The sequence below is a fragment of the Salmo trutta genome, chromosome 31, assembly GCF_901001165.1.
Source record: "Salmo trutta chromosome 31, fSalTru1.1, whole genome shotgun sequence".
NCBI classification, from domain to species: domain Eukaryota; kingdom Metazoa; phylum Chordata; class Actinopteri; order Salmoniformes; family Salmonidae; genus Salmo; species Salmo trutta.
The window spans coordinates 38,083,733-38,110,246 of NC_042987.1; the positions used below are offsets into that span (position 1 = coordinate 38,083,733).

The following is a 26,514-nucleotide window of genomic DNA, read 5'->3' on the forward strand; positions in this document are numbered from 1 at the left end:
ATATTTTTGGGGAGATATTTGCCCATTTGTATAAAGTTATAGTAATACTGCAAAGTGTTACCAAAATTACAAACTTCAAAATATGTTTTAAAAGTACTGCAAGAAAGCATTAGGAAAGATGAACTAACTATTGAAAAAAAGTGTAATTAAAACAAATTAGGCTTTGGCTTGTTATACTTGGGCAGCTTCTGTAGGCGCTGTATTTTCTCCATACTCTTAGAGCTGCCAGTATAATTCCAAAAGGTGTGTCTAGAACCTCCTTGCCTTGCTGCTAGGTTCTAACCACAGCTTATTTTTGGCTACTAGCTTAGGCCACAGTCCCCCCCCCACCTGCTCTTCACTTTCTGTTTGTGACTGCATGTGGTTACCAAGGTTACACGTTTGGAAGAGGGGGGGGGGGGGGGGGGGGGCGAAGGGTGATCTCGGAATAACATTTTGTGACATTAGTTTACAAAAGTGGGTATTGGCTACATTGGCATGCCGTTGATATGAAACATAAAATCTAAAAATTAGACCTAAGCAGGTTTAGATAAATAACCTACTTCAAGAACATATCAGTATTAAATCATTAACAATGGTATACTGTAGCCACAGTTTTTTTTTTTTTGTCTGTGAATATCTTGAATGAACCGTTATGGTTTGACGGCATTCCCTTTTTTACCAAACTTGTGCCCGTATTAGAAAATAAGTTATACTGTCATCAGTATCATTTCCACAGGATTGCAGCTTCTTTCTTTTTTTTCTTCTACAAAATATTGTAAAAAGTTCAATAAACTTTATTTGGTTGAATAGCTGCCCGTTTCGGTGCTCTCAAGGAGTTTTGTTCAACCTTTTGAGCAGAGGCTGAGGGCTCTGTGATTGGTACTACTATCTTTACCCACACCAGACGTGTGCACGAGTGCGTCATGTGCACGTGTGTGTCATGTCCTCTGTGAACATAAACAGAAAACTAAGATTTGCCCACTTCCTCTTCCTCTGATGTGTGCCATTCTCCTCTGAATGTAAACAGATACCAAATTGATGGCATTGTTCACCAATGGAAATGTCAGGTCACAATGACATGTTTGTTTGACATTGCTAGGGCAATATTATGGACAATATTACGGTGTACATTTTAGGACATACCAACTTTCAATGACATTATACTTCCTATGATGGAAGTCGCTACTCCTATACTCGACAGCGATGGAACCAATGCAGCTATACCCTCTATTATAAACTGCGGGGTTCGAGCCCTGAATACTGATTGGCTGACAGCCGTGGCATATCAGACCGTATACTACGGGTATGACAAAATATTTCCTTTTAATGCTGAAATTACATTGGTAACCCGTTTAGAATAGCAATAAGGCACCTCGGGGGGCTTGTGGTATACGGCCAATGTACCACGGCTAAGGGCTGTATCCAGGCACTCCGTGTTGCGTCGCGCTTAAGGAAGGCCCTTAGCCGTGGTATATTGGCCATATACCACACCCCTTGGGCCATATTGCTTAAGTATACCATCAGCTCCCAATAGAGTTGCAGACGCTTTGTGTGTTGTTGATTGTGTTCACAGACAGTGTGGAGGAAAAACGTGACCTTTCTTTCCTGGAAGCTATTTCAAGTTGACCACAGGATGATGCAATCTTAGAGTCAGATGCGTATGTAGCAGAGAAGCACACAGCAAAACAAACATATATAGAACGGTCAGAAAGTATGACCCCTTGACTTTTTCCACATTTTGTTACGTTACAGCCTTATTCTAAACTGGATTAAATATGTTTGTTTTTTTACCCTCATCAATCTACACACAATACACCATAAGGACAAATCAAAAACAAGGTTTTTAGAAATGTTAGCAAATTCATAAATAAAGAAATAAATAAATGGAAATATCACATTTATATAAGTATTCAGACCTTTTACTCGGTACTATGTTGAAGCACCTTTGTTTCTTGGGTATGCCAGTACAAGCTTGGCACACCTGTATTTGGGGAGTTTCTCCCATTCTTCTCTGCAGATCCTCTCAAGCTCTGTCAGGTTGGATGGGGAGCGTCGCTGCGCAGTTATTTTCAGGTCTCTCCAGAGATGTTCGATTGGGTACGGGCTCTCGCTGGGCCACTCAAGGACATTCAGAGACTTGTCCTGAAGCCACTCCTGCATTTTTTTTACATTTACATTTTAGTCATTTAGCAGACGCTCTTATCCAGAGCGACTTACAGTAGTGAATGCATACATTTCATACATTATATTATTATATATTTTTTTTGTACTGGCCCCCAGTCTTGGATGTGGGCTTAGGGTCATTGTCCTGTTGGAAGATGAACCTTCACCCCAGTCTGAGGTCCTGAGCGCTCTGGAGAAGATTTTCATCAAGGATCTCTCTGTATTTTGCTCTGTTCATCTTTCCCTCGATCCTGACTAGTCTCTCAGTCCCTGCTGCTGAAAAACATCCCCACAGCATGATGCCGCCACCACCATGCTTCACCGTAGGGATGGTATTGGCCAGGTTTCCTCCAGATGTGACACATGGCATTCAAGCCAAAGAGTTCAATTTCGGTTTCATCAGACAAGAGAATCTTGTTTCTCATGGTCTGAGAGTCCTTTAGGTGCCTTTTGGCAAACTCCAAGTGGGTTGTCATGTGCCTTTTACTGAGGAGTGGCTTCCGTCTGGCCACTCTACCATAAAGGCCTGATTGGTGGAGTGCTGTAGAGATGGCTGTCCTTCTGGAAGGTTCTACCATCTCCACAGAGGAACTCTGGAGCTCTGTCAGAGTGACCATCGGATTCTTGGTCACCTCCCTGACCAAGGCCCTTCTCCCCCGATTGCTCAGTTTGGCCGGGCGGCCAACTCTAGGAAGAGTCTTGATCGTTCCAAACTTAGTCCATTTAAGAATGCCTTAGGCCATTGTGTTCTTGGGGGCCTTCAATGCTACAGAAATGTTTTGGTACCCTTCTCCAGATCTGTGCCTCGACACAATTTTGTCTTGGGGCTCTACGGACAATTCCTTCAACCTCATGGCTTCGTTTTTGCTCTGACATGCACTGTCAACTGCGGGACCTTATATAGACAGGTGTGTGCGCCTTTCCAAATCATGTCCAATCAATTGAAATTACAACAGGTGGACTCCAATCAAGTTGTAGAAACATCTCAAGGATGATCGATGGAAACAGGATGAGCCTGAGCTCAATTTCAAGCTTATGTAACTTATGTAAATAAGGTATGTTTTTTTATATATTTTTTTATTTTCTTTTGTCATTATGTGGTATTGTGTGTAGATTGATGTGGAAAAAAAATATTTCATCCATTTTAAAATAAGGTCGTAACGTAATAAAATGTGGAAAAAGGGAAGGGGTCTGAATACTTTCCGAATGCACTGTATTTCGGGGAATTACTAAGACTGTGAACACCACACAGTTTTGAATGTATATATTGTTATGTTCTCAGTCCTTTTTATTTGTATAAAATCTGCCCTCTGCTGCTCCCACTGTTTACAACTTTTTGGAAACCCACCATCGTGTGAAGTCTGGTTATTCTGTTACAATGGCTTCACCGTGTTGGACTTTAGAGCAACCCCAATCATAGACAACAGACACGAGTTCTTGCTCACAAAAACACAAGTTGTTGTGTTGTTATACCAGCTTCATTGCATAGGATTGATTGCAACACTTTTCTCATCACATCTCAGTATTACCAAATCAGCTGTACCAAACACAGTGATGTAAGAATAGGTTACAAATCTAATGGCATTAACAATCATGTTTCGAATTTAACTTTACCCCCATTGGTCTGTTTAATATCACTTTATTTTAACCCTTTGTCATACGGTCTACATAAAACTATCATAATGACGGCATAACAGATGTTATAAACAGTCAAGTTGGTGTCAGCTCATGGCAACTGGCTTTACACTCTCAGGACACAAACTGTTACCTAGGTATTTGTATTTATTATGGATCCCCATTAGCTACTGCCAAGGCAGCAGCTACTCTTCCTGGGTTCCAACAAAATTAAGGCAGTTATACATTTTAAAAACATTACGATACATTCATAACAGATTTCACAACATATTAAGTGGGTGCCCTCGGGCCTCAAATCTACTACTACTTATCTATAACACAAAATCCATGTGTACATGTGTAGTGCATATGTTATCGTGTGTTTGTATGCATGTGTCTGTGTTTGTGTTGCTTCACAGTTGAGGTTTAGGATGTAGTGAATGATTTGACCCAAATACAATGCTTTTAGTTTTAGAAATATTTAGGACTAACTTATTCCTTGACACCCATTCTGAAACTAACTGCAGCTTTTTGTTAAGTGTTGCTGTCAATTCAGTTGCTGAGGTAGCTGACGTGTATAGTGTTGAGTCATCTGTATACATGGACACACTGGCTTTACTCAAAGCATGTCATTAGTAAAGATTGTAATACGTAAGGGGCCTAGACAACTGCCCTGGGGAATTCTTGATTCTACCTGGATTTTGTTGGAGAGGCTTCCATTAAAGAACACCCTCTGTGTTCTGTAAGACAGGCAGCTCTTTATCCACATTATAGCAGGGGGTGTAAAGCCATAACACATACGTTTTTCCAGCAGCAGTCATTTTTTTACATTTTTAGTCGCTCTTATCCAGAGCGACTTACAGTAGTGAATGCATACATTTCATACAATTTCATACATATCATACATTTTTTTTCTGTGCTGGCCCCCCGTGGGAATCGAACCCACAACCCTGGTGTTGCAAACACCATGCTCTACCAACTGAGCTACAGGGAAGGCTGTATGACTATGATCAATAATGTCAAAAGCTGCACTGAAGTCTAACAAAACAGCCCCACTATCTTTTTATCATCAATTTCTCTCAGCCAATCATCAGTCATTTGTGTACGTGCTGTGCTTGTTGAATGTCCTTCCCTATAAGCTTGCTGAAAGTCTGTTGTCAATTTTGTTTACTGAAAAATAGCATTGTATCTAGTCAAACACCATTTTTTACAAAAGTTTACTATGGGTTGGTAACAGGCTGATTGGTCGGCTATTTGAGCCAGTTAAGGGGACTTTACTATTCTTAAGTACAATAGGGGAATTACTTTTGCTTCCCTCCAGGCCTGAGAGCACACTCTTTTTAGTAGGCTTGAATTGAAGATTGAAGGTAAGCTATTGAAAATTAAAGGTAGCTATTGGTTAGCAAGTTTGCTAGTCTAAACACTGTTTTGTGTCTTTACAGTGGTTGTAGGCATTATCATCATTATAAGCAGTCCCTTATGATGAAGAGTTCAAGTAAAGTTTAGAAAGATATCTTATTACAAAGCAACGTACACACACACTGAGACACACACACACACACACACACACACTGAGACACACACACACACACACACACACACACACACACACACTGATACACACACACACACACACACACACACACACACACACACACTGAGACACACACACACACACACACACACACACACACACACATACACTGAGACACACACACACACAGAGACACACACACACACACCCACTGAGACACACACACACACACACACTGAGACACACACACACACACTGAGACACACACACACACACTGAGACACACACACACACACACTGAGACACACACACACACACACACACACACACACTCACACACTGAGACACACACACACACACACACACACACACACACACTGAGACACACACACACACACACACACTGAGACACACACACACACACACACACACACACACACTGAGACACACACACACACACACACACACACACACACACTGAGACACACACACACACACACACACTGAGACACACACACACACACACACACACACACACACTCACTCACTCACTCACACACACTCACTCACACACTGAGACACACACACACTGAGACACACACACACTGAGACACACACACACTGAGACACACACACACACACACACTGAGAATGTCTGCCCATGTTTTTCAGTATGTCTTGGCCCTAAAGGATGTGCAGATTGATATGAGAGACAGGTGATATATCACTAGCTGTTACGACGGAGGCCTAAAAGGCCAGTCAAGGCAAGCATGACAGTGTCGAATCACCATATAACGTACAGCTGGTAGCATCCAGGGGTTATCCAGGCAGAAGCAATTAGAGACGTGAGCCGAGACGGGATGATATTACTAGACTAGGCATTTTGAAATGACTTCACAAAGAAAGGAGGACCAAGGCACTCTTCATATAATTAATAAAAAAAATGCCTTTATTTATATGACATGTTCAACGGAAACAAAGATGAAAAAAAACTCTTCGTCAGGGAGTACAATGATACGATAATACATTGTCCTCTTCTGAACAGCTTTTTTCCAATCAACCCTGATTTGAAGAGGGAGTGGTTACATAATTAATGTTCATAGGCCCCATGTACATTACGAAATTCAAGTGTTGTAACGTAAACACATACAACGGTTTCGGAACCATGCCTACAACTAAATATACCCTCAGTGCGTTGTCATGTCTTCAATTCATCTGGTTGTTTAACGACTCGTATCGTCACATGACAAGCATGCCTGACACTGTGGCAACTCTTGAACGGTAAGAAAACAACAAAAATACGGTAAACACCTTGAGCAATTCTTAACTTGACAGCATCTGGTTGGAGTGTATCACCTTACTCATCTGCTCCAGTGTCGACCCCGGCGCCTTGACAAGTAGAGACAGATATCTACTAAATCACCATATCATATATAATAACGTATAATAAGGATCCAGGAGATAGCACAATAGGACTCTACCACCACCCATGTTGTAGCCATATGTTACAGTGTCTTTTGAAAACACCTACTGCTTCGACAGCTCTTTATGCAATGCTGGTCTGCATCCTTCCCCTCTAATCAGGGAATGATTTAGACCTGGGACACCAGGTGAGTGGACTCTCTGGCCAAGGTGTGTGGGTTCTAGTCAATGTGTGTGTGTGTGTGTGTGTGTGTGTGTGTGTGTGTGTGTGTGTGTGTGTGTGTGTGTGTGTGTGTGTGTGTGTGTGTGTGTGTGTGTGTGTGTGTGTGTGTGTGCCCTTGTCAAAAAAGCATAATCCACCTTCTTATGTTTATACTACAGTCAAAAAAATCCCAAGCACATGGCTGTCATCCTGGAGATTTTGGGGGATCTCTGAAATGAACTGTAAAATTAGTATATATGAACAAAGGTGTCCTGAGAAAGTGTTCTTTTGGCATAGATCTCAGATGAATGGAGACTTCTGCTGAGAATAAAAGGGATTTCCTATGACTCATCCATTGTATACAGGTAGCTACATATACATCTTCGTATATGACTAAAATCCCTGAGAAGTTGCATGAGGTTGTACGCACGCTGCAGGTTCAGCGAGACGCGGCAAAACACGCAAATGAGCACAATAGAATATCACCCTGCTTTGCAACCTGACGTCAACTGTGGTTTAACTGAAACCTTTATAAGCCTCTGGAGAGCAAACCGTTGCCAGACAGTTCTCTAAAACTACTCCGTGATAAGGAAGCAAACAACAAGCATCTTGAATTTAAGCGCCTGTTTGACATCTCACTAGCAGAGAACAACTGTAAGTAAAATTGTCTGAACAGCTGGTCTTGTGTAGTGTTCTCAAATGTATTAACATTTAAGATAGCAGATTTGAAATGGAAGTATTTTGCATGTATTACTATAAAGTATCTACTTCATCATGCTGTAATATTTTAGTTTTAATATTTAGTCAATATTACACCATGACCTATACTGTACTGTGTGTTATTTTCCTGACTAATTTGTTGTTTCTCTCCCGTCTCTTTTCAGATGCCAGTTATAGGTGACATGGTGACTTCACCAATGGATTCAGAGGTAAACAACTTGTACACTATATATATATATATATATTGATTTTTTTGTACTTTTTTATACCATATGTGTAAAATATTGTGTGTGTGTGTTATATTTGTATGAAATAGCAACAACAAAAAAATCACAACAAATTTTTCTTATTTTAATTCATAACAGTTAAATTACATGTATATCGTTTTTTTTTTACGTGCTCTTATGAGATAACATGTTGGAGACCCCTGGTCTATATAAGTATGTGTACAGTATATTGGCACCCTTGCAATTTTCTTAAATAATTCCCTATTTCTTCTAAAAGTACTTGAAATTGAAAAAAAAAACATTTTGGTCTCCCCCTTATTGGATGTTAAACATTGTAAACTTAAGTTTACCATTTTAATTTAGAAAATAAAGACAAAATGATTGGCACTTTAGAACTAGTACTTGGTTGCGCAGCCATTGGCCAAGATAACTGCCAACAAATGCTTCTTGTAGCCATCAATGAGCTTGCTGAACCTTTCTATTTTCAATTTGGCCCACTCTTTGGCAGAAAACTGCTCTAAATCTTCAATGTTTAAGGGGTCCCATTCACCAACTTCTGTGTTCATCTCTCGCCATAGATTATGGATGTGATTCAGATCTGGACTCTTCACTGGCCACTCCAGGACAGTCCAGTGTTTCTTCTAGAACCATTCCAGGGTGCTTTGGGGTTGTTGTCCAATGGAAGACCCAAAACCTTCAACAGAAACACCGTTTTTTGGACACTGGGTCGAACATTGCACTCCAAAATAATCTGCTGATTTCATGACGTGTTGCACACATTCAAAGCCCCTAGTACCAGAGGAAGCAAAGCAAACCGTTAGCAGTATCAAACCTGATTGTAGAGGAAGGTGTTATTTTCTTTGAAAGCTTCATTTGGTCGTTGGTAAACATAGGAAGACCACAATGCTGAAAGAAACTGATTGAACTTCTCAAAAACCCACTTAAACAAGCTTACACCCCACAAAAAAAAGTGTGGACCAATTAAACAAAATGAGAGCACTTTGGCAATACAGATCAGCACTGTGTTTGTTGATGGCCAAACGAAGCATTCAATGAAAAGAACACCCTCCCTACAATCAAAGATGGGGGAGATTTAATAATGCTTTGTGGTTGCTTTGCTGCCTCTGGTATTGTGGGCCTTGAATGTGCACAAGGCATCATGAAATCAGCAGATTATAAGGTGTTTTGTAGTCTGATGTTCAACCCAGTGACCAAAAACTGGGTCTCCATTGACGTTTGTGGGTCTTCCAGCAGGACAACGACACCAAACACACATAAAAAAGCCCCTAGGAATGGTTAAGAAAAGATGCTGGACTGTTCTGGTGTGGCCAGGGAAGAGTCCAGATCTGAATCATATACAAAACGAGATCTGAAAACAACAGTTGGTGGAGGGCACCCTTCAAATAATGATGAATTAGAGCAATTTGCTGCTGAAAAGTGGGCCACATTTTCAGTAGAAAGGTGCAGCATGCTCATTGACAGCTACCAGAAGAGTTTGTCTGCAGTTTTGTCCAAAGGCTGTCTAACCAAGTACTAGCTCTGGAGTGCCAATAATTTTGTCGGACTACCGCATTCCTTTTTTAGGAAAACTGATTTCGCCATAGTGCAGAGAGAAACATTTTGAGTTTTATAATGCTATTCTACACATTTTGTCATGAGGCTAAGAAAACGTTTATCATTTTCAAAGCTAATTTCCTGCAATGAAACATAGTTTGTTATCATATGCTATTTGGTGGCCCCCCTACCTCCAGGGGACCCCCAACCCCCCTGCGTGCCTGTTCGGTAATCTGGCCCTGATTTAAAATTGCCAAGTTTGCGAAAATAAAATGTATTTTGCAATTTGAGAATCTGACAAAGTTATTATAATTTTTATTTTTTTATTTGACAATAAATAGGAAATTATTTAAGAAAAGTGTTCCGATATTTCTGTCCGCAACCGTATATTCTGCTCATATCATTTACTGGCACAATTGGTCCACATGTCCAACAAGCTATGTTGTCCTGTCTTACACACAGGTGTACGACTACGACTCCAGCTTCACCCCCACGGTTGGCGAGGATGGTCTGGATGACTTTATGTGCGACAAATCTGCCGTTAGGGCTTTCAGAGGTCAGTATGAACCACCTCTTTACTGGTCCATCGTCATCCTGGGAGGCCTGGGTAACCTGACCGTGGTGTGGATCTACCTGCACTTCCACCAGCGTCTCAAGACTATGACCGATGTCTACCTGTTGAACCTAGCTGTGGCCGACCTCTTCTTCCTGGGCACTTTACCCTTTTGGGCTGTGGAGGGCAACCAGGGATGGAGCTTCGGCTTGGGCCTCTGCAAGATCACCTCTGCCCTCTACAAGATCAACTTCTTCAGCAGCATGCTGCTGCTCACCTGCATCAGTGTCGATCGCTACGTGGTCATCGTCCAGACCACCAAGGCCCAGAATTCCAAGAGACAGAGGCTGAGCTGCAGCAAGTTGGTGTGCACCTGCGTCTGGCTCCTGGCCGTGGTGTTGGCCCTGCCCGAGTTCATGTTCGCCAACGTCAAGGAGCTGGAGGGCCGGGGCTACTGCACCATGGTCTACTGGAGTAACCAGGACAACCGCACCAAGATCCTGGTCCTGGTGCTTCAGATCTGCATGGGCTTCTGCCTGCCCCTCCTGGTGATGGTGTTCTGCTACGCCGGCATCATCCGCACCCTGCTCAAAACCCGCAACTTCAAGAAGCACAAGGCACTGCGCGTGATCATGGTGGTGGTGGTTGTGTTTGTCCTCTCCCAGTTGCCATACAACAGCGTGCTGGTGGTGGAGGCTACCAAGGCGGTCAACAGCACCGGAATGGACTGCGATGCGGAAAAGCGTTTCGACGTGGCCGGCCAGGTGCTGAAGAGCCTGGCCTACATGCATGCCTCCCTCAACCCCTTCCTGTATGTATTTGTGGGCGAACGCTTCCGCAGAGACATCCTCAAGCTTATCCGCATCTACCACTGCTGGCCGGCCCAGGGGATACTCAGCAAGATCCAGGGAGGACCTGGGCGCTCATCGGTCATGTCCGACACGGACACCACACAGGCACTCTCGCTTTGAAGGCACAGTCATAGTACAACCTTTTGCGTGCGACCAGAAGTCCCTCATAACAATTGAGGGGCTGTGCAACAACGCTCTGTTCCACAATGTAAGGTCTGGCAACGGAAAGACAAACCAATATGGCTAACAGTCCCAGTGAGAGAGGTTGTACTGTCGTCGTTGCCCCCCCCCCCTCCCCAGGTTGCCCAATCTTGCATCAGACTTAGACTTCTTTGGTTATCTGACCATGGCTGAGGCTGAGGCAGTGACATGGGGAGAAGAGGTCCCTTTCTTATAGCTGGAGAAACTCTTGGCTCTTGTGTACGTTGCTAGAAGCATTGGTCATGATAGGACTCTTCTTTGGCTGGTCTAAAGACCTTCTCAGTTTTAGCTGATGACCACAAAGGATGGACGGTCGAAGTCTTGTTTGGGGGTTTGTGTTTGACGATTCCAGTGATGGGAAAAGAGCTAACCATGACAGCATTGGGTCTGTACAATGCATCTGGTACAATGCATTTTCATTGGTCTTTACGGTTCTGTAAATTCAGCCAAGCTGTTTTGTGCCTTTTTTTGGTTGCATTTGTTTAGAAAGTATAGAGAAAGAGGAAACAAGTATTTTCTTTACAATGATGGATTCTGTGACAGCATAGGTATCTACTTTGTGATCAAGTGCGCCCTCTATCCATCTCTATATTATAAAGTTAATTGGCAATATTAACTAATATTAATATTATTTCATCAATCTCTTTGGTCGAACCGTATCAATGAGCTGATCAATTATTTGAGACACTTTCTAAGTAGGAAAGCACTTATTTGTAATGAGTATGTTTAGCTTTCACAGTGAGAGTGAACAAGTGTCATAAACAAAAAGTTGTATAAAATATCCATGATTGTGACTGCCCTGTTCACAATGACATTTGTGACTGTAATGACTGTAAATAAACAATGCATTTAAAAAATATATTTTTTAGGTCACTATTATTGAATTTTCCAAATTTGGTAACGATATACTTTGACTACATATCCACGTTTTAAATTGTGTATAATTGTATTTTCTGTATTGTTCCCAGGACACATTTGCAAATGAGACCAAGGTCTCAATGTGTTTTTCCTTGGTACATTTTTTTGTTTGTTTAAATGCGCTATTAGATATGCTATGGATATAACTCATTATCCTGTTATAATGCAGTTACACATCTATAAGCGTCTCATGAACGTGTTATAACAGGTCCTAACTGCATTATTACAGGTATAACTTGCTTGGGTAGGGAAGGAGAGGAATTTCCACGCTTTAGCGCCTTAACTGTTTTCCAAAATGTAGATTAATTTATGTCATGCTATGCAAGAGCTCATATTTAGTTATCTTAATAGATGTTTTAGTACAGTGACATAGTAGTTTTATCCTTATGGCTGTTTTCAAAATGTGTTTATGCCATACCAGTGTTAGTGAATATTCCAAAAGACCAAAGTCCGTTTTGAAAATGATGCTGATATATAGCCTGTACCAGCCCCATTTCCCGCCACCGGACTGTATCGGCCCGTGATTTACCTTCTTCTTCTTCTTCTTCTCATTGAGGTCAATGGTGCATGAAGATCCCCACAGGGTTCAAATCCTTCGGGGTAAATATTACGGATCAAATGGTGCAGTTGAGGGTCATATCATAAAGATTTCGTAACTAATTAACAGCCCTCCTCCAAATAATCTACAAGATTAGAGCATTTGGTCTTCCCTGTGGCTCAGTTGGTAGAGCATGGTGTTTGCAGCACCAGCATGGTGTGTGCAATGCCAGGGTTGTGGGTTCGATTCCCATGGGGGGCAAGTACAAAAAAAAATGCATGAAATGTATGTAGTCGCTCTGGATAAGAGCATCTGTAAAATGTAAATGTGTTTTTTTTATTTACCAGTTGGTGCTGAAATGGAGACGAGGATGCATTGATGGCATTCTTTCATTGATCCCTATATTCTGAACCCGTTCTCTACATGTATTCTATTGAGTCTGTCGACAAAATTATAACTTAAAGGAACATCGTATTTAAAGGGATAGCTTAAGATAAATGTACTGAAAATCCTATTGAATGAAAACACCGCAGCAAAATCTGTTGGCCAGCAAGTGGGAGGGTTTTCAGCGGTTGAATGAAATGTATTTAGAGAGCGCAAGATAGCCACACCGGCAGAGCGTGTTATGTGACTGAATAAGGTAAGTCTGAATACCAAATACTGAGAAGTGCGTAGGAAAGGCGTGCGTAGGAAAACCCACCTTACTATATGCATATTCGTCTCAGTTTCAGTAAAAATTGGTAGATTTTAAAAATTCTCTGACCTTGTAGATTATTTAGGGTTAGGAAAATATTTATGAATCCATAAAAAAACTGGTTTGGAGAGCCTTTACTCACAAAAGAAAGAAAACGGTGGTTTGATTCATTCTGAATATTGACACATTAAGTTTTTTATTCCATGATAATATTGGAAGATTGGTGTACATAGAATTCTAATAGGGAGGATAGTGTACAATAGTGGGCTATACCCTCGTCTATTACCTACACTCACCATGGAACTGTGTGATGTCACAGCCAAGTATTTCGCTATGCGTCGGGTTCCAAACTGTTACTGCTTGGTCTGTGTTCCCCTCCATAACAATTTATTTAGTTTACATGTTTTCTTTTTTATATTATCAACTGTTACAAATGACCCTCAGTACCAGCCACATGGCCGTGATGGCGTTTACAGAGGAAGCAAATGAAGGTAATTGAAGCGATGTAATTAAATGGATAATGGAGGCTATACCAACTCAAGGGAACTAACAGTAAATTGGCAGTTGAATAGGTGTTGTTATTATTAAGCCTACTGATGTTTGCTACTGATAGTGGTTAATATTTAACATGATAGAATTAGGAAACAGAGAAATTTGGGTATAATATAATTAAGACATTCTAGAGTGCCCGTCCCTGCAAGTTAAAAGGCTGTAAAATTAAATTCTGCATAATGGCACAGCATTTCATAAACTTTTCTGTGGGAAAGTAGATATGTTGATATGCTTCAGTTTGCTGCTGTATGACTGGTTTCACATTTTGTCTCCACTGGTTAGAAGGTCAAATATATCTAAAACAAGTGTCATTTACAGTTGAAGTCAGAAGTTTACATAGACCTTAGCCAATTACATTTAAACTCAGTTTTTCACAATTCATATTTAATTGCCTTTAAATTGTTTAACTTGGGTCAAACATTTCGGGTAGCCTTCCATAAGCTTCCCACAATAAGTTGGGTGAATTTTGGCCTATTCCTCCTGACAGAGCTGGTGTAACTGAGTCAGGTTTGTAGGCCTCCTTGCTCGCACACTCTTTTTCAGTTCTGCCCACAAATTTTCTATAGATTTGAGGTCAGGGCTTTGTGATGGCCACTCCAATACCTTGACTTTGTTGTCCTTAAGCCATTTTGCCACAACTTTGGAAGTATGCTTGGGGTCATTGTCCATTTGGAAGACCCATTTGCGACCAAGCCTTAACTTCCTGACTGATGTCTTGAGATGTTGCTTCAATATATCCACATAATTTTCCATCCTCATGATGCCATCTATTTTGTGAAGTGCACCAGTCCCTCCTGCAGCAAAGCACCCCCACAACATGATGCTGCCACCCCCGTGCTTCACGGTTGGGATGGTGTTCTTCGGCTTGCAAGCCTCCCCCTTTTCCTCCAAGCATAACGATGGTCATTATGGCCAAACAGTTCTATTTTTGTTTCATCAGACCAGAGGACATTTCTCCAAAAAGTACAATCTTTGTCCCCATGTGCAGTTGCAAACTGTAGTCTGGCTTTTTTTATGGCGGTTTTGGAGCAGTGGTTTCTTCCTTGCTGAGCGGCCTTTCAGGTTATGTCGATATAGGACTCATTTTACTGTGGATATAGATACTTTTGTACCTGTTTCCTCCATCATGTTCACAAGGTCTTTTGCTATTGTTCTGGGATTGATTTGCACTTTTCGCACCAAAGTACGTTCATCTCCAGGAGACACAATTCCCTTATCTAAATAAATAACTAATTACTTAGGTCTTATCATGTGCTCTTATGAAGTTGTACATTACAGTGCATGGAGAAGGGTGTATTTCTAAACAGTAGGTTTGCTCAATGTTCTTCATGCACAGTGGTGGAATATTTTTTATTTATTTAGTCAGTTAAGAACAAATTCTTACTTACAATGACAGCCTCAGAACAGTGGGTTAACTGCCTTGTTCAGGGGCAGAAAGACAGATGTTTTACCTTGTCAGCTCTGGGATTAGATGTCGCAACCTTTCGGTTATTAGTCCAACGCTCTGACCACTAGACTACCTGCCGCCCCATTAAGTTAAGGTAGACACACCTCCACTACACCTACATGAATAGCAGGGGAATAGTGCGCTATTCGCATGCTTAAGTTTAAGGTAAGAATACGCATAGAGAATGACGTTCCATTTAGCTCGCTTAACTCTGGTCGGGAATTCGGGCCCTAATGTAGCTAGCAGCTAGTTTAGCCCCTGGCGATGTCAACACGTTTTACAAGTCAATAAAATGTACAAATCAAAGCTATTGGTCACGTATACAGTTTAGCAGATGTTACAGCGGGTGTTACTAGCGCCTAACAATGCAGTAAATGTCAAACAGTTACACAAATAATAATTTTTTTAAAAGTACAACAACAAATGAAGACATTTCGGAATGAATACACCTAACAACCCAATAGCACTGTAACAGTAATCCAATCTATACACATCTACACCAGATTAATTTACATAAAATATACTAGGAATGATATGTACAACAGTATATATATTAGAGTGAGCTATGTCAAGAATCCAGTCTTTAAATAAATATGTGGTGTGTATAAACGAGTGTAACTAAAATGCAATGTACAGTAGTAGACATATTAGAATGAGCTATGTCGAGATTACAGTACATTAAAACACAGTTGCTATCTCACGATTTTTAGACTTACAATGTTTTTTTTATTCTTCACATTATGAACCTTTAACACGGGACAAATGACGTTCTTTCCACTTTGGCTGCACAGCCACCCAAATATGGGTAACTGCATACTTGGAGTGTGTCTGAAAGTGGGCGTTGAAAAAGTTGTGGGTGGATCAACAGCAATGGGTGTAGCATCAGTGCTTGATTATTGGTTAGACCGTCCATAGCCAGGTGCACCGCGGGTCAGCTTAATGTTTACATAGCAGGTTAGGATAATTAACGTAGCAGGTTAGGAGAATTAACATAGCAGGTTAGGAGAATTAACGTAGCAGGTTAGGATAATTAACGTAGCAGGTTAGGATAATTAACAAGGCGGGTTAGGAGAATTAACAAGGCAGGTTAGGAGAATTAACATAGCAGGTTAGGAGAATTAACATAGCAGGTTAGGATAATTAACAAGGCAGGTTAGGAGAATTAACATAGCAGGTTAGGATAATTAACGTAGCAGGTTAGGAGAATTAACGTAGCAGGTTAGGAGAATTAACAATGCAGGTTAGGATAATTAACAAGGCAGGTTAGGAGAATTAACAAGGCAGGTTAGGAGAATGAGGTTAAGGTTAGGAAAAGGGTTAGGCTTAGCTAAATTGCTACAGTTGTCAACAATCGACTCATTGTGCAGCCCAATCAGCCACGCAAAACGGTCTTGAGTGGCAACAAATCTGCCCAATTAGATGATTTGCTTTCCATACACCCACTTCTGTTGATACGCCCACTTTCAGACACACTCCATGAAATCAGTTAACCACGCCTCCAGCTACAGGAGGCGCATGTGAGAGGTGAGAGGATGTGTCACTTCCCAGTGACCTCTCGCTTCTACAAAAAATTGCCCACAAAACATTGTTAACCATTTTGTTCACTATTTCATGACTGAAAGTGTACATTTGTACATAAAAAAAAAGCTAATAAGAAGCCAGAAGAACGCTGGGCTGTCACCCGGAAGGGATGCCACACTGACCTCTCGTCTGCCGTCAAACGGAGAGGAAGAGGCGAAGCATAAGGATTTACTCCGCTCCTAAATCTGTCCACATGAGATTAGCCCTTTTTTTTTGGAATGGAGGTATATGAGAGAACGTAGAATTACATGAGGCTTATTTGATTGAATAGAAGTTTTGTAATGTTTAGGCTGTTACAAATGTACTGATTAAAGGGAAGGAAGGAAGCATTCCGTCAACTTTGAGACAAATTACTTAGTTGTGCCTGTTGTTCACACGTGTATCTGCCCTCTCATTGGCTACAATGGTCCCACTTCATCTCGCCTGCCTCCAATCATTGAGGACATGTATTTCCATTGTTAGAGCGGTCACTTGGCTATCTTGTTGTCAATATAATAGATCATCTTCGAGTCAAAATGAAAGCAACTGGTTTCTGTCTGTCTCTTAATTTTGTCCTGGGTCATAACGTACAAATAGTGTAAATAGTGAAATTTAACTAAAGGATTTTGTTTTTGTAACGTATACTGACCGAGTTGTGAAATTTGTTGACAATGTCCAAGGGGCTTAGCTAATGTAGCTAGCTAGCTAACGTTGCATTACTGAATACTGAATAAGGGAGAAACGCTAGCTAACTTTAGTACTGTAAAGACCTGACTAGATCATAAAGGAACAATTGTCCAAACAGAGGATTGAGTTAAAACCTGTTGAGGATCTTATCCCGATCTTATCCCGGTATTGGGATTCATTGTCATGTGACCATGGCGGGGAATTCAAAACTGCAAGAGTAATCATTTCAAAAAATCAAATAATCAACTATTTTCCTCCATTTGAAAGATATATCTCCTAAATCTAACCACGCTGTCCGATTTTCAGAGGCATTACGGAGAATGCATAAAGTTAGGTTATGTGAGGAGAGTACATTGACAATAGCTGCGTGTAATGTTTAGCCAATTCAAAGAAGGGCATCAACAGACAGAAAACTAGCTAGAATTATGCACTTACCTTTGACAATCTGCATCAGATGACACTCATAGGACATTATGTTATACAATACATGCATTTTTAGTTCCATCAAGTTCATATTTATATCCAAAAACAGCATTTACAGTCGCGGTGAAATTCAGAATTTTTTTCGGCTCGAATGCACCCAGTGAATCCAGCATTACAAATCACGGAATTACTATTCGAAAACATTGGTAAATTATAATATTGTCATTCAAAGAATAATATATTATCATCTCGTAATTGCTACCGAATGGCCAGATCTCAAAATAACTTTACTGGGAAATCACATTTTGCATAAACTGGGTACTATGCTAACAACAATAAGCTATATGCTAAGCTAAGCTAAGCTATACCGTTAGCATTAGCATCATCTAATATCGATAATAACATTCTAAATATCCCCTTACCTTTGATTATCTCCATCAGAAGGCGCTGCCAGAGATCCCAGGTCCAGAACAAATGTGGTTTCTTTTGACAAAGTTCATAATTTATGTCCAAATAGTTAGCGTTCAGTAGGCTCCCACAAAATGAGGTGGGCAGTGTAAAGTCACGTCGAAAAGCTAAAGAAAACCTAGTAAATAATCTATTTACGTTTGTTTAAACATGTCAAACGTTGTTTAGCACTAATCTTTTGTTCCATTTTTAACGTGAAACATCAGTAAACATCAGTAATATTTTCACACAACCTATCAAGTGTCTAGAATAAACGATAATGACAAAGGCACTCTTCTCAGATTCATGCACAGGCGCAAAAAATGAAGTGATGACGTGTCAACTTGTAAGCTTTCTAATTCGGTCTGTATTCATGACAGATGCTTCCAACAACTTTCTAAAGATCGTTGACATCTAGTGGAAGCAGTAGGAGTTGCGAACTGAATCCTTTCTCACTGTGGTATCTTTAAAACAATGACACTAAATAGTACAGTCACAAAATTCTCTATTTTTTTTAATCTATTTTTCACAGGTTTTTGCCTGCAATATGAGTTTTGTTATACTTACAGACACCATTCAAACTGTTTTAGAAAATTCAGAGTGTTTTCTATCCGAATGTGTTAATAATATGCATATCCTAGCTTCTGAGTTGGTGTAGGAGGCAGTTAAAAATGGGCACATATTTCTTTCAAAATTCTCAATACTGCCCCCGTGGCCCGTAGAGGTTAACACTTGTACGGTTTATTAACCAAACAACACACAGGCTACTGTTTGGCCTTAGCTCACGCCAAATAAATTAAGGATAAGTGAGGGTAGTTTAAAAATGCTTCATAAATGCAGAAATTACAGTTAAATCGAGTATAGGCTTAACTGAATGAACAATAGAGACAGAATGCAATATGGCATTTTGTTAAATAGTTTGGTGTATGGCCTCCTCTCTGAGGAATACTCCTCATAGCCAGATGCTGAGGACAGGTAGCCTTTTGCTGGGCGGCTGGCATCGAACCCCCCCCCCCCCAAATAAATACCCTACTCATCAGGGAGAAGGTTCACAGCGGAGCAATGGTTAGATCTAAAGATTGAAAACAATGATCATTAGATGTGAAAGAGATACATGTGAAGAATAGAACAAAAGTGTAACTGTGCTGTAATGGAAAATATTTTATGAAATGTTTATTAATACGTCCAACTTATTAACGTTTCTACAGACAAGCTGTCTTCATCAGGGTATAATGACAAACACTGCGAGATGACTCATTTATATAGTGTCAAAAGACACACAGGGTGTCTGTAATCATGGCCAGGTGTGGCCTGATATCATTGGTTAATTCTCATATATTAAAATAGCATACAAAAAAACATAAATGGATAGCGTACGATCATAGATACAATTTGGCAACATAAGCCTACAAACATTTATAACAGCAAAATCACAATAATCACAAGAATGGCTTCAGATCAAAGTCTACGTTGAGACCGAAGGGAGCAAGGATCTTTAAGTTAAAGATCCAGGCAGCCTCTCTTTTTAACAATAAATTGTCAAGGTCACCCCCTCTCCTAGGGAGGGTGACATGTTCGATGCCAATATCGAGTGGTTTTCTTTCGAAAAGTGGGCCGCAACTGGGTAAGTCGAGTTTTTGCACCTAATGGTGCTACGATACGTACGTTTAATTCACGCTTTGTTTTACCCACATCATTTTTACCACAAGGACAAGTTATAAGATAAATAACTGCCTTAGTGGAGCACGTGATAACAACATTGATTGGGATCTGTTTCCCTGTTTGGGGGTGTTTGAAGGATCTACATTTATAAGTGCCATTGCATTGAGCACATGTAACAGTGTAGGTTCCGTCCCTCTCTTCGCCCCAACCTGGGCTCGAACCAGGGACCACACACAGCTGTTACACTTGTAGTTTCCATCCAGTAGAGGCGAAAATAGACGTTGTGCAGGGATATCTTGGGGTGGTAAATCGGAGTTTACCAATTGATTTCTGAGGTTTCTGCCCCGTGAGAATACAACCAAGGGAAGGTCCGAAAACATTACCGATACTATCATTGGATCTTAGAATGTGCCAATGTTTGTGAACGATTCCTTTAATATTTTTTTATTATTATTATTGATTATTTATTGAATATTCGAAACATACAATATACTTTCAGTGAAGCCGCTCAATAACTGCATCATACCAGTCATCCAACAGATTCCCATTCAGAGCGACACACAGAAGCATCCAGGGTCAATGCCCTGCTCAAGGGCATGTTGACAGATCTACCACCAGGCCAAAAAATGTGAACCCGAAACCTCCAAGATCCCCCCCCCACAGTTCCCCAATAGCTGTCCCTCAACCAATCGAAACCCCTCCCACAGTCCCCCCAAGAAAAAAAATTAAAAATACAATTAATTCCATTCCCCACCCCCAAGAACCCCCCCCCCCCCCCCCCCCGATGCACCAACAACCAAGAGAATGAACTAAAGAGAGAAAAGGAAAAGACAGAAGAAAACAGCAAACAACAATGCAAAATACATAAAACAATTTTAAAACAAAGGACATCAAGGACAACTAAAATCATAACCGCAAAGCCAACTGTATATGTTTGTGTGCATGTCTGGCACTATTACATGTATGTGTGTGTTCTTGTATGTGTTTATTTGAATGAGAGTGTGTGTATGTGCATGTGTACAAACAGCTGCACAGCATCAGCCTCAGGCAAACCGGCATTAGTTGTAGAAATACTGCCACTTCAAATGTACTTTTTATTATGATTTATTTTGACTTTATTTTACATTTTTTACTTTTATCTTTGACCATCATTCTATCTCTCACACAGCAACTCCACGCCCACTTGTCTCCAATTCCACATCCCAACCCTCAGCTTCCCTCAGCCCATCCCATCTATCTCTGCTGGCCACCCACTTCGGGTTTCTACGCAACACATATCTTTCAACTATACTGTGATGTTTAATGTACAATTTCAATCTATCTAATCGAATAGAATCCACAGATTGCGAGTTGAAGATAAATACTTATACTAAGAGTATTAGTATATTAGTAATTGACTGACCCGGTCTCTCCAGATCTCCTAACAGTACTATTTCTAGGGTCAATTTTAGATCAATGTTCTGCATTTTGAGCCATTCCTGAACCTGAGACCAGAAACAAGCTACCTGAGGGCAACACCAAAATAAATGGTCTATTGATTCTGTATCCTCACAACAAAATCTGCAGAGCTTTGATGATTTTATGCCACAAATATTCAACATTTTGTTGGTGGCAAGAGTTCTATATAATAATTTTAGCTGATTCCCTTAATTTGTTCAGAGCACTTTGAATAGCTGGTAGTTAGAACGCAAGCATGCTTATTTTTGCGAGACTGGCCTTGAAAAAGGTCATGTCTCGTTTGGTTTTGAATTTTCTCAAAGGCAGGATTAATCTGACTGTTTTTGTACCCCCTCTTCTTGAATTTTCTTTGAGTCAGCCATATTTCTGTCAAAATCGGATTGTTTTTTACAAATTCTTTTGATTCGACAGAATTGGCTGTAGGGCAACTGTTTTTCAAGAGAAGTGGTTAACAACTATCAGCCCTCAACAAACTGTTACGATCAGTGTACTGTAAACTGTAAAGATCAGTGTATAGAACATTATCTTCACACAAGATCAGAAGATCAAGAAAACTGATTTGACGTGTATCAGATTGCATAGTAAATCTCAAATGTTCAGAACAGGAGTTAAGAAAAGCATGGAATGCCTGGAGCTGTTCTGCATCACCCCTCCATAGAACAAAAATATCATCAATGTACTGTTTCCAAATAATGATGTTAGGCAAGAAAAGTATTGTGACTATTCAAAAAATAAAGCAATTTTTCACTGACCAATGTAAACATTTTCAAATATATGCAACTTAAAAGTTTTACATCATGAAATTTCAACCTGAATGCTTCTGGACATCACAGCAATTTTGAGGGAATCCTATTTGAGTCAGAAAAAGATACTCATATGACAGGTAAGATTTCCAAAATCTTGCAGAGAGCATATACAACTGACAATCGCTTAGGAAAAAATATTAACTATTGGAACCAAGACTTAAAAAGAACTGATATTTGCACAAATTGGAGGGAGTGTTGGAACATAATAAACAAAATTACAGTTAACTAAAATGAACACTTAATCCAATATAAACTAATATATAGAATTTATTATACAAGAGACAAAATTCACAAATTCTACAGCACAACGGCAGAGTCATGTCCTAAGTGTAAAACTAACAATGACTCAATGATTCATGCCTTCTGGGAGTTCTATGAAGTCCTAAAGTTATGGGCAGAGTTAGAAAGATGGCTGTCAGATGTTTTACAATGTAAATTTACTTTTAATCCATCTATCTGCATATTTGAAGACATGGCATATGGGGGTGTGGTAAGATACCCATTGGGTTGGACAATATTATTTCCATCAATTACTGTATATTGAAGAAGCTATTACTTAAATACTGGAAGTCAAATGATAGCCTAGCGTTAAGAGAATGGAAGGATCAAATGCTTTATTATTTAAAGCTGCAATATGTAACTTTATGGGCGACCCGACCAAATTCACATAGAAATATGGGTTATAGATCTGTCATTCTCAGTGGTGGAAAAAGTACCCAATGGTCATACTTGAGTAAAAGTAAAGTTACCTTAATTGAAAATGACTCAAGTAAAAGTGAAAGTCACCCAGTAAAATACTACTTGAGTAAAAGTCTAAAAGCATTTGGTTTTAAATATACTTAAGTATCAAAAGTAAATGTAATTGTTAAAATATACTTAAGTATTAAAAGTAAAAGTATAAATAATTTTAAATTCCTTATATTAATCAAACCAGACGGCAACATTTTCATGTTTTTAAAATGTACAGATAATCAGGGGTACACTCCAACACTCAGACATCATCTACAAACGAAGCATTTGTGTTTAGTGAGTCCGCCACATCAGAGTAGGGGTGGCCAGGGATGTTCTTGCTTGTTTTGTCTCAAACTGAAATTAGGCGAACTATTCAAATTATCAACCAGGAAATGTCAGAGTGATATCTGCATAGTGCATCTTTAAATATTGAAAGAAATCTGGCTAGACAGAAACGGCTCAACACAATTTGAAGTAAATGTTAAGTTGTGGGTTGTTTTTGTCTAGGTATGTTTTTGTTAAAGGAAGAAAAGGAGGATGTGAAATAAAATATTACAAAAAAATAATACGAGTGGGCAAAGATGGCATGAGACAATGCAACCAGGCTTAATGTTTGCTGAAATAATGTGATTTGCTTAGTGTGCGATGAGTTGAGGCCCACTATAGAATTATCAATGTTATGTAAACCAATGAACTGCATACTACTGAGCCTGAAAATCCCACAAAAAGTATACGGATGGGAAGCATCCATAGTAAAACACATAATGAGTTCTGAGATCAGGCACTGCGTCGACAACCATAGTAAAAGTGTTATGGAAACTGGGTGCTAACCAAGAACGTGCAGGTGCCAGATGAACCTTGCACACTAGCAATAAGGGAACCAATGTGGTGAAACCCATTGCTGTGTAGCGTAATTTGCAAACAGAAAGTGGTTACCAAACTGTTAATTGGGTAGGATGTTAGAAGCTTGAAGAGAAGCATTTCCTCGAAACAGTTCAGGTAAGATGTAACCCAGTTCTTAGAAACAGAAGCTCCACCTGTAACAGTGAACACATTCATTACAATGATGACAAAAACATGAAAGTAGCTTTAATAGACTACAATAAGCTGAAAGCCCTGGAGAATAGAAACATTACTTGAGATGGAACTGATCTGTAAGGTCTGTCGTCAGGAATGGACCAAGGTGCAGCGGGAATGTGGATACTCATATTTTTAATAAACACGAGTAAAGCATCCACAGGAAAAACAACAATAAACACGACAGGAACAGTTTTGCAGGCACACAAAACGCAGTGCAAAAACAACTACCCACAACCCCAAAGAAAAACACACACCTGTTTATAGGACTCCCAATCAGAGGCAACTAGAACCACCTGCCTCCAATTGAGAGTCCAACAACCAATCTACACATAACACAAAAAACCGCTGCCACGTCCTGACCAAAACTAATACAATTGCTCCCTCTGCTGGTCAGGACGTGACATGATCGTAAGGACTGGCTCAACATATCAAGTTATCGCAGAAGACATTTGTTTATGACGAGATGAAATACAAATTAAATAAAAATACCTAATGTGATGAGAATTAAGCTGACATTCCCTGAAATCGGGCACTAAAATGATTAAAAAAAATATGTACAGTACCTGTCAAAAGTTTGAACACACCTACTCATTCCAGGGTTTTACTTTATTTTACTTTTTTCTACTTTGTAGAATAATAGTGATGACATCAAAACTATGAAATAACACATATGGAATCATGTAGTAACCCCCTAAAGTGTTAAACAGATCAAAATATATTTTATATTTGAAATTCTTCAAAGTAGCCACCCTTTGCCTTGATGACAGCTTTGCACACTCTTGGCATTCTCTCAAACAGCTTCATGAGGTAGTCACCTGGAATGCATTTCAATTAACAGGTGTACTTTGTTAAAAGTTAGTTTGTATCGATCACATTTTTACTAATCCTGTAGAACTTTGTTCTAAAGCTGTATCCGTACGCACTGGATGCAATGATCACAATATAGTGGCTATATCCAGGAAAGCCAAAGTTCCAACAGCTGGGCCTAAAACAGTGTATAAGCGATCATACAAAAGATTTTGCTGTGACTCTTATGTGGATGATGTTAAAAATATTTGTTGGTCTGATGTGATTAATGAGGAGCATCCAGACGCTGCACTTGATGAATTTATGAAATTGCTTCTTCCAATTTTTGCTAAACATGCACCTGTTAAGAAATTGACTGTTAGAACTGTTAAGGCTTCAGGGATTGATGAGGAATTGAAAAACTGTATGGTTGAAAGAGATGGGGCAAAAAGAGTGGCTAATAAGTCTGGCTGCACATCTGACTGGCTGACTTACTGCAAATTGAGAAATTATGTGACTAAACTCAGCAAAAAGAAGAAGAAACTGTATTATGAAGGCAAGATCAATGATATAAGTAATGATGGAATAAAACGTTGGAGTACTTTAAATGAAATTATGGGCAGAAAGACAAATTCAACTCCATCTTTCATCGAATCAGATGGCTTATTCATCACAAAACCATTTGATGTTGCCAAGTATTTTAATTATTATTTCATTGGCAAAGTGGGCAAACTTACAAAGGAAAAGCCAACAACGAACACTGAGCAATTGTATTCATGCATAAACAAACAAATAATGAAATAAAAGCATTGCAAGTTTGAATTTTGTAGTTAGAGTCTTGTTCCATCGCTGCATCTCCCGTACGGACTCAGGAGAGGCAAAGGTTGAGAGACGTGCGTCGTCCAAAACACAACCCAGCAGCTTCTTGACATTTACAGCCATTTAGCAGACGTTCTTATCCAGAGCGACTTACAGTAGTGAATACATACATTTCATGCATATTTTATTTTTTTGTACTGGCCCCCCGTGGGAATCGAACCCACAACCCTGGCATTGCACACACCATGCTCTACCAACTGAGCCACAGGGAAGGCTAACACAATGCCCGCTTAACCCAGAAGCCAGCCGCACCAATGTGTCAGAGGAAAGACTGTACACCTGGCAACCATGTCAGCATGCATTGCGCCTGGCCCGCCACAAGAGTCCCTAGTGAGCAATGGGACAAGTACATCCCTGCCGGCCAAACCCTCCTCTAACCCAGACGTTGCTGGTCCAATTGTGCACCGCCCCATGGATCTCCTGGTCGCGGTCAGCTGCGACAGAGCCTGGACTCAAACCAGGATCTTTAGTGGCACAGCTAGCACTGAGATGCAGTTTCTTAGACCACTGCGCCACTTGGGAGGCCGCTGTCATATTTTTAATCTGACCCTATAGGAAAGTCTTTGTCCTCGTTCCTGGAGGGAAGCCAAAGAATTTCCGCTACCCAAGAGTGGTAAAGTGGCCTTTACTAGTTCTAACAGCAGACCTATAAGCTTGCTGCCAGCTCTTAGCAAACTGTTGGGAAAAAATGGTGTTTGACTAAATATGTCACGATTGTCGTAAGGAGTGGACCAAAACGCAGCGGGAAAATGTATACTCATCTTCTTTTTTTTATTTGAAGAAGGAAAAACAAAATAAACACGTATACAAAACAAACAACTC

At 40.2% G+C, this 26,514-nt stretch overlaps 1 protein-coding gene across 1 annotated transcript; it reads left to right on the forward strand.

Moving 5' to 3' along the window:
* Positions 1-7,462: 7,462 nt before the first annotated feature.
* On the forward strand, positions 7,463-11,882 carry LOC115170172 (C-C chemokine receptor type 9). The gene is made up of 3 exons (XM_029726532.1): positions 7,463-7,571; positions 7,802-7,846; positions 9,881-11,882. Exons 2-3 carry the CDS (start codon positions 7,802-7,804, stop codon positions 10,940-10,942), a joined length of 1,107 nt encoding a protein of 368 aa, XP_029582392.1. The 5' UTR covers positions 7,463-7,571; the 3' UTR covers positions 10,943-11,882.
* Positions 11,883-26,514: the final 14,632 nt, after the last annotated feature.